Below are 13,093 nucleotides of genomic sequence, written 5' to 3' on the forward strand. Positions count from 1 at the left end.
TTAGCCACTGTACCTTATCTCCCATGCTTCTTAAAACAGCCACCAACTCGGATGTGCTAACATTAAAACTGTAGCCACCAATTTTTTCTTTTGAGCCTCTATCATCGTCTCGCACATCTCACATGTTTCGCTCCTTTTCGAACCTTGACGATGAACCTAATTCTCTTTCCCTTGACCTAGGATCATACCTTGGGTTTTCCTGTTTTGAACGTGAATCCCTTTCTGCTGGCCCCATATAAGGTTCGTACCTATTTTTACCGGACCTTTTTTAAGTTTCAGCCCATCTTGAACTTACTCTTTCATATTTCGAGACTGAATGATAGTATCTTCTTCTATCCGCAGATTTGTGATGTATCTATTGTAAACATCATTCCAAGTTGTTGCAAGAAATTCTCGTAAACTTTCTTTCAGTCTCCTTGTGCCTTTCGAGCTTTTTTTATTCAGATTACTAGCGAAAGCCATAGCCGCCCAGTTATCAAGTACACGTGGCAACATCATCCTTTCATGTTGAAACCTATCTACGAATTCCTTGAGCAGCTCGGTATCTCCTTGTCTTATTTTTAAAATGTCCTCCATTCTTTTTTCAACTTTTTGAGCTCCCGAGTGTGCTTTTATAAATGAATCTGCAAGCTCAGCAAAAGAATCAATAGAATTTTCAGGTAAAAGAGAATACCAAGTTAGCGCTCCCTTCGTGCGTGTTTCTCCACACCTTTTGACCAACACTGATTCAATTGTTTGCTTGGTCAAGTCATTGCCCTTTACACCAGTTGTAAATGCAGTTACGTGATCCCGTGGATCAGTTGTTCCAGCATACTTCAGGATATCGGGCATCTTGAATTTCATTGGAATTGGTAAAGGAGCGGCACTTGGCTTCCAAGGTTATTGAGAGTACTTTTTCATATCTATCCCTTTGATTATAGGTGGTACTCCAGGTATCTGCTCTATGCGATTTCTTTGCTCCTTGAGTTGTTTCTGCAAAGTTAGTATTAAACTTTGTAAATTAGAATTAACTGGGTTACCTGACCCTCCATCACGAGATTCGCTGGGAGTTCCTCCACTGCCTGAGTTAACGAGTCCCGAGCGAGGATTTTCTATGGTTGTAGTGTTGTTTGGAGGTGGAGTTGGTGGTACAGCCGGCAACCTACTGAGAAAAGCTTGAAGGGCGTTTCTCATTTATATTTGATTCAGATCCGTCAAGAGTCCTTTCTCGAGATTGTCGAGGAGAGTTTTGTTGTGAGGGGGTGGAGTTCCATCAACTTGTTGTTTCAACTGATGTTGCTAATTTTCTTGGTGATGTAGATTTTGTTGCCTATTGTCATTGGCATTCGACATGATTGTTTTGACAGAAGAACTGATTTAGAAGATAAAAGATTATCAGATTCCTGGTAATGGAACCAATTTGCTTAACCAGAAAATAGGAATTTCGGTCAAAGTTTATTTTTAGAAGAACTCGGGTTACTGATAAGCAAATAAAGAAATAATTGTGTAACGAGAAAGGAAATATTAGACTGAAAAGAAGCCGAGTAAACAATGTAAAGCAATGTAAATAAGAATATTCCAATAATAATCAGTGTGTCCATACAAATGTTATTTCTCTCCCTTTTATAGTTATTTCTAAGTGCAACGTTTCTTCTCTCTCGTAATAGAGTCATTATAAGCATTTAATCACATTAATAAAATATTATAATTGGCAATCATTTTTTTTTGTGAAGATTTTATAACGTTTTCTCACATTTATGCTCATTAATTGAAGGTCTAACGAATCTGTACTTTTTGCTGTCTTGGTTTATTCTACCGGTATCTCTTCAAATTATCAAGAGATTCGAGTAACCGTTCCTTCTTATCCTCTAGACACTTCGCTCGTACCTATTAAGAATCACGTCTTTTTAAGTACTCTTTGCCAGCTGCTACTCTTATAATAATCCATGTGTCTTGACATGTCAGCACATAATTAATTCCAAGTGTAATATTAATTTTTCTCAATACAATAGAGATTTCAGCTGTGTTTAGGACCATTTTTAAACTCGTTCTGGAGTATTTTGGGGTGACATTTAGCTGTTTGAGTAACTGTCTTTCAGTTGGTGTTAATGGGTTGATTAGCAGCTTTTTTCAGCTACCTTTTCTGAATATTTCATGGCAGTTTCATGGTGGCATTAATGGATGTTTAGGTGGATTAAAGGTGAGCTTGGTGGAGAGTAAGAAGCGACTTTTATGGCGAAAACGCGAGCTATGAATGGCAACGAAAAAATAATGCTCTTTTTTATTTTTTATTCCAAATTTTGTCTCCCCCTTAGGTGTTATGTGAGTAAGGTATATATTGAGAATTGGTGGGCAAGAAATCTGTGAGTGTGTATGTGTAGGTAATTTTTGAGTGAGAGCATGTGAGTTTGTTTTAAAAAGGAATCTTTGCCAAATGGCATTTTTCAATTGGTTCTTTCTTCTTTGTTGATTATCTTTTCAATAAAAATAAAGTATTACTCCTACTTGATAAATATAGAAAGATAAAGATGCTAACTACTCAAAATTCATTTATTAAAATCATTAACTTAAGAATAGAGTAGACTCTTAAATATATTTTTTGGAACGTTTCTTTCTTTTGAAAATGGGAACACAAATTAAAATGAAAAATTACAGCTATTTTTGTTGTTTTCAATTTATCTAGTAAGGTATATTAAAAGGAAAAATAAGATCTAAAATATCAATTAAACCTAAAAGCTATTTGAATGCTAAAGGTGGTGAAAAACTCATGTATGGTCAAAATTAGATGCTCACAGCATGCTCCTCTTTGTTTGGAAACATGAAGAGCTTTTAAGCAAAGAAAAGATGAGCTATATGACTGATTTTTTACCATACCATTATTCAAAAGGGAAGAAATAAGAGAAAGAAGAAAGAGTGCAACCGAGTCCTGATTTTGGACAACCTACATATCCCGGGTTATAAGGAATCAGGTCGTGTGTAGTTCAAGGAGAATGATGGAATGATGAGTTGGAGAGTCGAGCGAGGTTCCATCGAGGCTCCGTTCCGCGGTCTTATTTATTACATCAGAATAAAAAGGAAATTACATTAAAGGATAAAAAAATACAAGATCTTATCTATAAGTCTTCTGAAACTTGATCTTGAATCTTGACTGGTTCTTCATGCAGACTCTAATCTGAACCTGGATGCTTGCTAGCTGCAGGTGCTAGTTCATTTTTCTACGGCTTCTTCTGATCAAAATAGGGAATGCAATGCTCATGACTTCTATCGTGTCATGAGCAGTCCAAATCTTTTCATCTACTTCTGCATTTTGAATTCACTTCTTTTTTTTTCTTTTCTTTATTTTAGATTGAGACTTCTTATTTTGGTCATCTTGAATCCTGTGCCTCGAGGCAAAATCTACTTAGAGACCAAAATAAACGAATAAACGAGATTTTTCTTCCCAGTTGTCACTAGGAAAAATTCATAAGTTATTGTAACAAAATTTTAAAATGCTTTTCCTTTCTTTCTTTTTTTTTTATTTTTTTATTTTAAAAAATAGTAAAGTGTCGGGAATGGTGTACCCTAAAAAGACCATGATTTTTTTTTATATGGTATTTTCTTATTGTTAAATGATGCCTCAATTAAAAATGTGTGTACCTTATGTTGGGAAAAATGTTGTCGGGGAACAGTATACCTTATATTGGAAAAGATATCAGGAAGTGGTGTACCCTGAACGTAAGATCAAATCAACTAGGGAATGGTGTACAGTATGTTGGAGAACACAAGTAGGGAGTGGTGTACCCTATACCGGTGAAGAGATTAGGGAATGGTGTACCCTATGTTGGTAAGGAGACTAGGGAGTGGTGTACCCTATGTCTAAAATATCATCAACCAGGGAGTGGTGTACCTTATGTTAGAAAACGCAACTAGGGATTGGTGTACCCCATACTAGTAATGAAACTAGGGATTGGTGTACCCTATGTCTAGGAATCATCAACTAGGGATTGGTGTACCCTAAGTTGGAAAATGCAGCTAGGGAATGGTGTGCTCTATGCTAACATGCGGTTGAGTTTTTTTTTAAAATTATCCTAGTAGAAAATTTATCATACTGGTTTTTCTTATCTTAGGAAAAAAATTCATTAGACTAAAACGTCTATCCTAGGAGAAAGTTTATCAGACTAGGGATTCTTATCTTAGGAGAAAGATTCATCAGACTAAAATGTATATCTTAGGAGAAAATTCATCAGACTAGGGATTCTTATCTTAGGAGAAAGATTCATCAGACTAAGACTTTTATCCTAGGAGAAAATTCATCAGACTAAGTTATTTTATCTTAGAAGAAAGATTCATCAGACTAAATTTTCTTATCTTAGGAGAAAATTCACCTGACTAAAACTTTTATCCTAGACGAAATATTCATCAGACTAGGGTTTTTCATCTTAGGAGAAAGTTTCTGTTACATCTCGCGTTTTCGTACGTTAAAATATCATCTTCAGTTAATCGATGTAGACTCGGGGATGAGATTATCTTGAGGTTATACACATTTATGCTATTTATAACAAGCGGTAAGTAAGTATCGTGAAGGATACAGGGTAAACGAATCAAAGAAAATGAGTCTCGTTGAAGGTTGTCGATTTGGGATAAAATGCGATCCGAGCTATAATACCCGATATTTATGGACTAGTGCCATACAAGGTACTACATGATCATAATAATAAGGTGTATAAGGTATGTTAAAAGTGAGTAGTATTTTAAGTAAGTGGAGATAATTCTTAATTATATGGGTAATTGGTTAATTATTGGGCAATAAGACATTACCTAGTTAATTAATGAGTTGTGGGTGATTAATTAAAGAATGTGGTTAGAGATAAAACATCCCCATATGGCAGCAAACTAATCCAAGAATTGTGACTAATAAGTCACTATGTTATGTGGCATGTTTAAGAATGTGAGTCATTTCCATTTTAATAAAGGAAAGACACATATAATGTGTCATATCCATTCTTAAGAAACATAATTCACAAATCCATTCTTATATGCATTCAAACCTAAATATTTGTATGTTACAAACATAAGTCACAAACGTAAGTCACATAAGCAAGATAAGACTTCAACAATTCAAAGCAACGTGAGATCATGCAATTATAAAGGAGTACGGTGCAATCTTTATCAAGAATATTATATAGATTTTTCCTACTCCGGTCTTGCCGTCACGTGTTTTGTCGCGATTGTCGTGTGTTAGAGGGATTGTCCGGAGAATAGGCTTAGGTATGTTAAGGTTATCCCTTCTTTCTTCGCATGATTTATACGACACAAACGAGACGAGAAATGCATAACTTCCATAAATGACTCCATTCGTAGAAATGTTAGATATGTGTAGATTCTTGTTTTCCCATAAGTCTTATTATTCTATCGTCTGTTCATGGGTCTCAGAAAATATGTAAGTTGATAAAGTCTATTTCATGGTATTAATTAGAGGCATAATGGTCTTATGACACTCCGGAAGATTTTATTGACGTACTTCTCATGCATTGCATTTATTTACATTGACCCATGACCAGATAGCATTATATATGTGTATATATATGCATTGCATTTATATATATATATATATATATATATATATATATATATATATATATATATATATATATATATATATATATATGTATATGTATATGGGATATGGGAAAAGATACGGCATTATATACGCACCACCACCTGATCAGCTGGTATATGTTGATAATTTTGCCCATAGTAGCCGAGATGATATGATGAGATGCCCTCAGAGACTTGATAATGTTATGTACACCTATACCCATGTATGACATGACATTTATATGCATGTGCATGACATTATAAATATTTTAGAATTTACAAAGTGATTTAGACTTACCGGCAGAGTTCCTTATTTCATGTTTCATCTATGTTTGTTATGTACTTATTTTTTTATGCCTTACATACTCAGTACTATCACACCTCCTTTTTACCACCCGAGGGGGCATATAAGGGAGTTTTTTAAATTTAAGTGACAATCGAAATGAGATTATATTTTTAAAATTCAGAGTTGCCACTTGGGATAATTTATGGTATCCCAAGTCACCGGTTTAAATCCCGAATCGAGGAAGTTTGACTCTGTTTTACAGTCCGCGAATACAAAAATCCGGGTAAGGAACTCTGTTAACCCAGGAGAAGGTGTTAGGCATTCCCGAGTTCCGTGGTTCTAGCACGGTCGCTTAAACTATTATAATTGGCCTATTATCTGATTTTTAATACATGTTTTAGCCTATGGTGCATTTTTAGCTTATTAATCGCTTTTAATTATTTTAGGAAGATTCAACGTTATTTAAAACATGCCTTGAACCACGCCACATGAAATGCACCCGCGGTCCACGACATATTTTACTTAACGTTGTTGAAATTGGGTCACATGAAATGCACACCCGAATTTAATAAATAAAGAAAATCAATTTAAATAGCGCGCCTAAAGCAACTAGTGCATTTGAATTATTTTCCTACTTTGAGATTATTGTGAAACCAAGAGTTTGTGGAAATTATTGTTCGGAGAGATGTGCACTTATTATTAAGCTAACAGGCCAAGATATGAAGGTGATTGACATTATCCAATACAAAAGAGATGAACCAACTTGTGCTTATTTTGTTTAAGGAATTGGGTCAGGCATGATTCTATTGGGCCAAATTTCTTTAACTTCTCGTTTAAAATTATTTCCTGCAGGCCTCATTACTAAACTAACTTAGGCCCAACATCACTTGCTATTCTTAAATACTAAGAATTCAATTCTAATAATGCCCACTACAGAATATCAAAGCGCTACTCTAATGAGTAAACTTATTGCAACATGATTTCAACCAAACAATATTCAAACAATTATCAAAAGGGCAATTCTCATCAAATAAAACTTCTTTAAAGAAAAGAAAAAGATTTAGATTTTTACGACAAAGCACCAATTTGTTAACATGTTAACAAAATAAGGAACATCCAAAACTATATTTAACATCATCTCATGAAAAATAACACGAATTCACTTGAGCAAAGCACAAAATAAGATCCAAATGCTTGGATTAGAAAATGAACCTTTACATTGGCCGATCCAAAGTTTAAACTTTTGTGACACAATAATCTAGCCGAGGACAAGGACTACGACTGCAACCAATGACGACGACATCAAACGAAGCTAACGAACACATTAAACCCAAAAGGAAACACGAACAATCGAGCTAGCGAAGAACATAGAAATGGATTGTATCCGTTTGTGGTTCAGGTTGTCGCTATTTTTGGTTGATTCTCGTGGCTGATTTCAGAGGTGTTTTGGAGTCATTTTTGGGATGGAGAAGAGGGCTGGCTTGGGGTGGTTGAGGGCAACAATTTTGGCAGTGTTTCGTTGCACTTTTGGGACTGTTTTGGAGCTAATTTCAAGCTGAAACAGGGAGATGTTTTGGTAGTTAAGGGATGCGAAAATGGCCAGCCTTCATGGCTGTTTTGAGGGGAGGAAAACAGAGGTGTTTGGATGGTGTTGAGGCTGCTGATTTGGTGGTGAAAACAGAGGTTCATGGCTGCATTTTTGGGCATATTTTCAGCTCCCTTTTTAGAGCTTTTGAGCAGCTTTTCTATGGCTTTTCATGTAGATTCAAGGAGCTTTTTTACATGGTTTAAATGGAAGAAAGATTAGTGATTGATGATGAGGAAGTAAGGAAGAAGAGAGAAATATGGTGCTTCAGCTTTTTCTGATGCCTAACGTTCTAGGCTTTTTTCTTTTCTCCTATCTCTAGCTTTTGAGCCTTTTTCCCCTTTATTTTTTGTTCCCGGATCTGAGCCTTCTATTTTGTTCTATATTTTCCTCCCCCTTTTTCTTCTGTGTGTGCATGTGTTATATAGAAAGAGAAAATAGCGTGAAAGGAAAGATTCTCCAGCCCTTTTCCCTTCCTCAGAACGTGAGTGCATGTGAAATTTCTGTTATTTTAAGATAAAATGTGCATGTGAGTTAGTTACGGGAAGTGGATAAGAAAGCATCTTTTGACAAGTTGCACAATTTATTAGCTCGTGTTCTTTTAAATTTGTTTTTCAGATTTTCTTTTAAAAATAGCTTTATAAAGATACTAATATATTTAAGATAATAAAAATGTTTAAAGAAGATATATAACTACTATATTAATGAAATTTAAATACTACTCAATATATACTAAATGTAAAGTATTTTTTGATTTTTTTCTTATTATCTTTTTTTTGGAAAATAAAATGCGAAGACTATTTTTATATATTTTTTTAAAAAATATCAACTAGCTAGGATAAGGGAAAATATTTTTTGTAGTTTTTTTTTCATCTTTTTGTGATAAAATAAAGCAAAAAGAATCAAAATTAGTTGAAATAACTATATTAGGCTTAAACTAAATATTTACAAGCTAAAATATGTAAAATCTTGGGGAGGGTCAAAAATCACATGTCTACAGTTGTCCCTCTTTGACTGGAAACTCGAAGAGTTTTCAGACAAAGAACGACTAGACGGGTTTTTTGACCCGACCCTTATTTGAAGAGACCAAAAGCTAAAAGAAAGGAGAATGTGACCGAACCGTAGTATCTGAGCTGCCTACATATCCTTGGCTATAAAGGAATCAGGCCACGTGTAGTTCAGAAGTGAATGGGGTGATGGAGGGTACCGAGGTGGAGGGCCGATTGAGGTGCCGTCGAGGTTCCGATCCGCAGTCCCGTTATTACATAAAAATCAAAAATAAAAAAGATTAACTAAGCCAATTAGGTACGAGTTATAAGATTCCTATCTATGAGTCTTCTGAAGCTTGATCTTGAGTCTTGGTTGGTTCTTCATGCGGACTCTGATCTGAATCTTGATGCTTGTTAACTGCAGGTGTTGGTATCTTCTTCAGCTTTTCAAATCAAGATGGGACATGCATAGCTTGTGACCTCAGCCATGTCTTGAGTCGATCACATCTTTCATCAACTTCTGCATTTAGATTCACTTCTTGCCTTTCTTTTTGGTTTTTTATTTTTTATTCTAGATTGTGACTAACTTTTGTTGATCATCTCGGATTGCTGACTCGTATTCTTGACGCGAGCTTCTTTTGTTGCTGACTTGAATTGCATTCTGAAGTGAATTCCCTTGCTTTCCAGGTGGGCGCCTGATTGTTGAACTTGAACCGTCTTCTCTTGTTACTTGAAATTGTTTTCCCTTGCACCTTGAAGCATTTTCCCTTGAAACTTGAACCGTCTTCCTTCGAAACTACTTTCCCTTAAACTTGAGCTGTTTTCCCTTGTTCTCCAAGTGGGCGCCTGATTCTACAATAAAATAGACAAAACAAAAGATATTTTTCTGCCCCAGTTTGCACTAGAAAGATTTGTGAGTTGTTAGCAAAACTATAAATCACCTACGCTGTTGCTGGAGGATGCAATGATGAGAGTAAAATTATGACTTGACTAGGATGTGCGTTTTCTAAAAGTGATTGAGCTTGCGAAAAACTATAAACTAAGCTTGACTATAATAAAAACTGAACCTATTCTCCAGGCGGGATCCCTGATTTCAAGAAAACTAAAAATTGACCTTCTTTTTTTTTCAAATCCAGACTTCCTTCTTTTTTTCTTTTTTCTTTTTTTTTTCAAATTCAGACTCCCCCCCCCCCTTTTAAAATTATTATCCTAGGAGAAAATTCATCGGACTAGGTTTTCTATCTTAGGAGAAGAATTCATCAGACTAAGATTTTGATCCTAGGAGAAAGTTCATCAGACTAGGTCCCTTTTCTTCTTTTTTTTGGTATCTTAGGAGAAAGATTCATCCGACTAAGACGTTTATCCTAAGAGAAAGTTCATCAAACTAGGTTTTCATATCTTAGGAGAAAGATTCATCAGACTAAGATTTTGTATCCTTGGAGAAAATTCATCAAACTAAGTTTCCTATCTTAGGAGAAAAATTCATCAGACTAAGATTTTATCCTAGGAGAAAATTCATCAGACGAAATTTTCTAATTTATTATCTGAGGAGAAAGATTCATCAGACTAAGATTTCTATCCTAGGAGAAAGTTCATCAGACTAGGTTTCCTATCTTATGAGAAAGATTCATCAGACTAAGATTTTGATCCTAGGATAAAGTTCATCAGACTAGGTCTTCTATCTTAGGAGAAAGATTCATTAGACTAAGATTTTGATTCTAGGAGAAAATTCATCAGACTAGGTCTTTTTTTGTTGGTATCTTAGGAGAAAGATTCATCCTACTAAGACTTTTATACTAGGAGAAAATTCATCAGACTAGGTTTTCTTATCTTAGGAAAAAGATTCACCAGACTAAGATTTTGATCCTAGGAGAAAGTTCATCAGACTAGGTCTCTTTTCTTATCTTAGGAGAAAAATTCATCAGACTAAGATTTTGATCCTAGGAGAAAGTTTATCAGACTAGGTCTTCTATCTTAGGAGAAAAATTCATCAGACTAAGATTTTGATCCTAGGAGAAAGTTCATCAGACTAGGTCCTTTCTTTTTGGGTATCTTAGGAGAAAGATTCATCAGACAAAGATTTTTATCCTAGGAGAAAGTTCATAAGACTAGGTTTTCTTATCTTAGGAGAAAGATTCATCAGACTAAGATTTTTATTGGGAGAAAAATCTATCAGACTAGGACTTTTTATCATAGGAGGCAAAAAAAATGTCAAGATCAATTGCAAGATTTATACACATTAGCAAAACAAATAAAGGCAAAGATTTGAGAAAATTTCCTTTGTAGGCTCTTCTTTTCTTTTCTTTTCTTTTCTTTTCTTCTCTTTTTTTTGTTTTTTTTCTTTTCTTTTTTTTGGAACCACTTTCCTTGCACTGCTTTGTTCCCGTTTCACACAAAGAAAATTTATCATTTTTGAAAATGGTGGTCGGTTTGTGGCCTTGAGTCTTGGGCAACTTGGCTTTTGCTCAATCGGCTCGAGTCGGTCTCAAGAGACTTTTGCTCTGCATTAACCCTGATTGTTTTCCACCCAGTACCATTTGTATTTATGGCTCAATCAGCCTTATCCCAACTGGAGATCTTTGCTTAGGTGACATTTTCTGATATCTTGAATGACTTCCTGCTTTTTGAGCAACTTGTCTGTCATAGAGAATCACCAGTTATCTTTACTGGCGCCAAGTAGGCTGACAAGAGTCTTTTGGGGGAGCCTTTGCATGAATCCTCAAGGTATATTAACAGTAACAACTGAGTGTGTTGGCCAAATTTACTTTATGCAACTGAAAAGCTGGTAGCAGATTTTGAAATCTTATCTTGCTTGTTTTGACAAGGACTGACTCAGAGTGAAAGACACAATGATGCAAAGAACCAGTATTAACAAGAAATGTCCCTATATGGAAGGATACAAGGAAGGTTTGTTTTTCAATAACTAGTCTTAATGACCATGACATGCATTTTGGACTTAATGTCCTGATCTATTAAACTGATCCAATCTTCCCTTTTGCCATTCTTATGACCTTTGAAGTCGGGCTTGTTCGTGCCAATCATTTGCATCAGCTTCACAACTCACTTTTGACTAGTGGTTCCCCGAGGGGTTTTCACCAACAAGACTCTCTTATTTATTCATCTCTATTTACCGTCGCCTTACAGTGCCCGTGAGGGTTTTCACTAGTAAGACTCTCTCATTTTTCTTTTTCTTTTTCTTTTTCTTTTTCTTACTTTTTGTGAGTAACTTGACAGTGTTATATGTCGTGTGACAACCGTTGCTCATTGCATGCTTCTCTTGGCATTCTTAAAGGCATATCGAGACGTCTTTATTTGGAAGGTTTTGGATAGGGTTGGACAGAAGGGCCGGCATGAAGGTTCAAAGTAGACTCAAAATGAAGAGTTGTGGACTTACAACTCTTGGGATCGACTTTTTCCAAAGTAAAATAAAAATTTTGCCCCAGTTTCAGCTATTGGGGATTTTTGGATTTTTTTTTGAATTCTTATTTGGTTGGAACGAACCGTGAGGCTGCCTACGTATCCTTTTTTTTAAAGAATCAGGTCGAACGTAGTTCAAACATCTGACCTAAACTATTTTTCATCTTTCTTTCTGTTTCTCTTTTTTCGTTTTTTCTTTTTTTTAGTTGCCCCAGTTTCTATTTTTGAGGGCATGGACCTTCGACAGTTCTTTTCTTCATCTTTTTTTCACTTGAACTTTCAAAGAGCTGCCCCAGTTTGTACTCTTGGGGCATGGACTTTTTTTTTCATTTTTTTTGACTATTGACTCTAAACTTGATTCCAAAAGGGGGTGGTCAAAGAAAATAATACAGGCTCAAAAGGGGTAATAAAGGGTATAAAGTATTTGGGTAGTAGAAAAAAGGCCTTCCAGCCTCGAGAATGTCAAACATATTAGCCTTTCACAATCACGACATTGATGGACCTGTTGCTTTCTGGGTCTTTTTCAGTGTAAAGTTGTATGAGCAATACTTTCCATGCAGTGAATGCCCCTTGTCAATTCAAATGACTTTTCTTGGATTTTGTCTTGATGAATAAGATGCATTTTGCCACTAACTAATCCATTTTAAGTTGTCTGGAATAGACCATCTTTTGAAAAACATTTTCTATTTCTTAGTGCTAAACAAATTTCAACTCGTCTGATCATCCTTAAGCCCGATCTTCTCAAATGATTCAAAAAGTAGAGATCCTTAACTTCTATGAGCATTACTGCTTTGATTCCATGTAAACTGGGCTCATGCTTTTTTGTTCCAATTGTTTCATCTCTCTATTCATCTTCAAAAGTGTCTCTTTCTCACTTATCCAATTCAAGACTAAATAAGTTTTCTAAGATCTAGCCAAAAATTCCTCATACATGTCATGTCACCAAAAACTAGCATGAACAGAACTATGCACAAAATGGACACAAAATGACTAACTGCTTTTTATTGAATAAAGGATAGCAGGGTTCGATAACACAAAAGAAGAAGAAAAAATGACAAAATAAGCTACCATGGCTAAAAGAGGAGTGACTTTCCAGTTACTAAGCAACATCTTATTCGCACATCAGCATTACTACGGCATTTAACCATTTTGATTGCTTTGGATTCAACACTCAAATTTTGACGATCATCCCGAGCAGCCCATGTCCTATTGCTCAAATCTGGTAAAGTCAATCCCACATTTGCCTTCATTTTTAATTTT

General features: G+C 35.3%; 1 protein-coding gene across 1 annotated transcript; it reads right to left on the minus strand.

Moving 5' to 3' along the window:
- Positions 1 to 291: 291 nt before the first annotated feature.
- On the minus strand, positions 292 to 831 carry LOC138890389 (uncharacterized). The gene has a single exon (XM_070173772.1). It carries the CDS (start codon positions 829 to 831, stop codon positions 292 to 294), a length of 540 nt encoding a protein of 179 aa, XP_070029873.1.
- Positions 832 to 13,093: the final 12,262 nt, after the last annotated feature.

The sequence above is a fragment of the Nicotiana sylvestris genome, chromosome 4 (assembly GCF_000393655.2).
Source record: "Nicotiana sylvestris chromosome 4, ASM39365v2, whole genome shotgun sequence".
In the NCBI taxonomy this organism is placed as follows: Eukaryota; Viridiplantae; Streptophyta; class Magnoliopsida; order Solanales; family Solanaceae; genus Nicotiana; species Nicotiana sylvestris.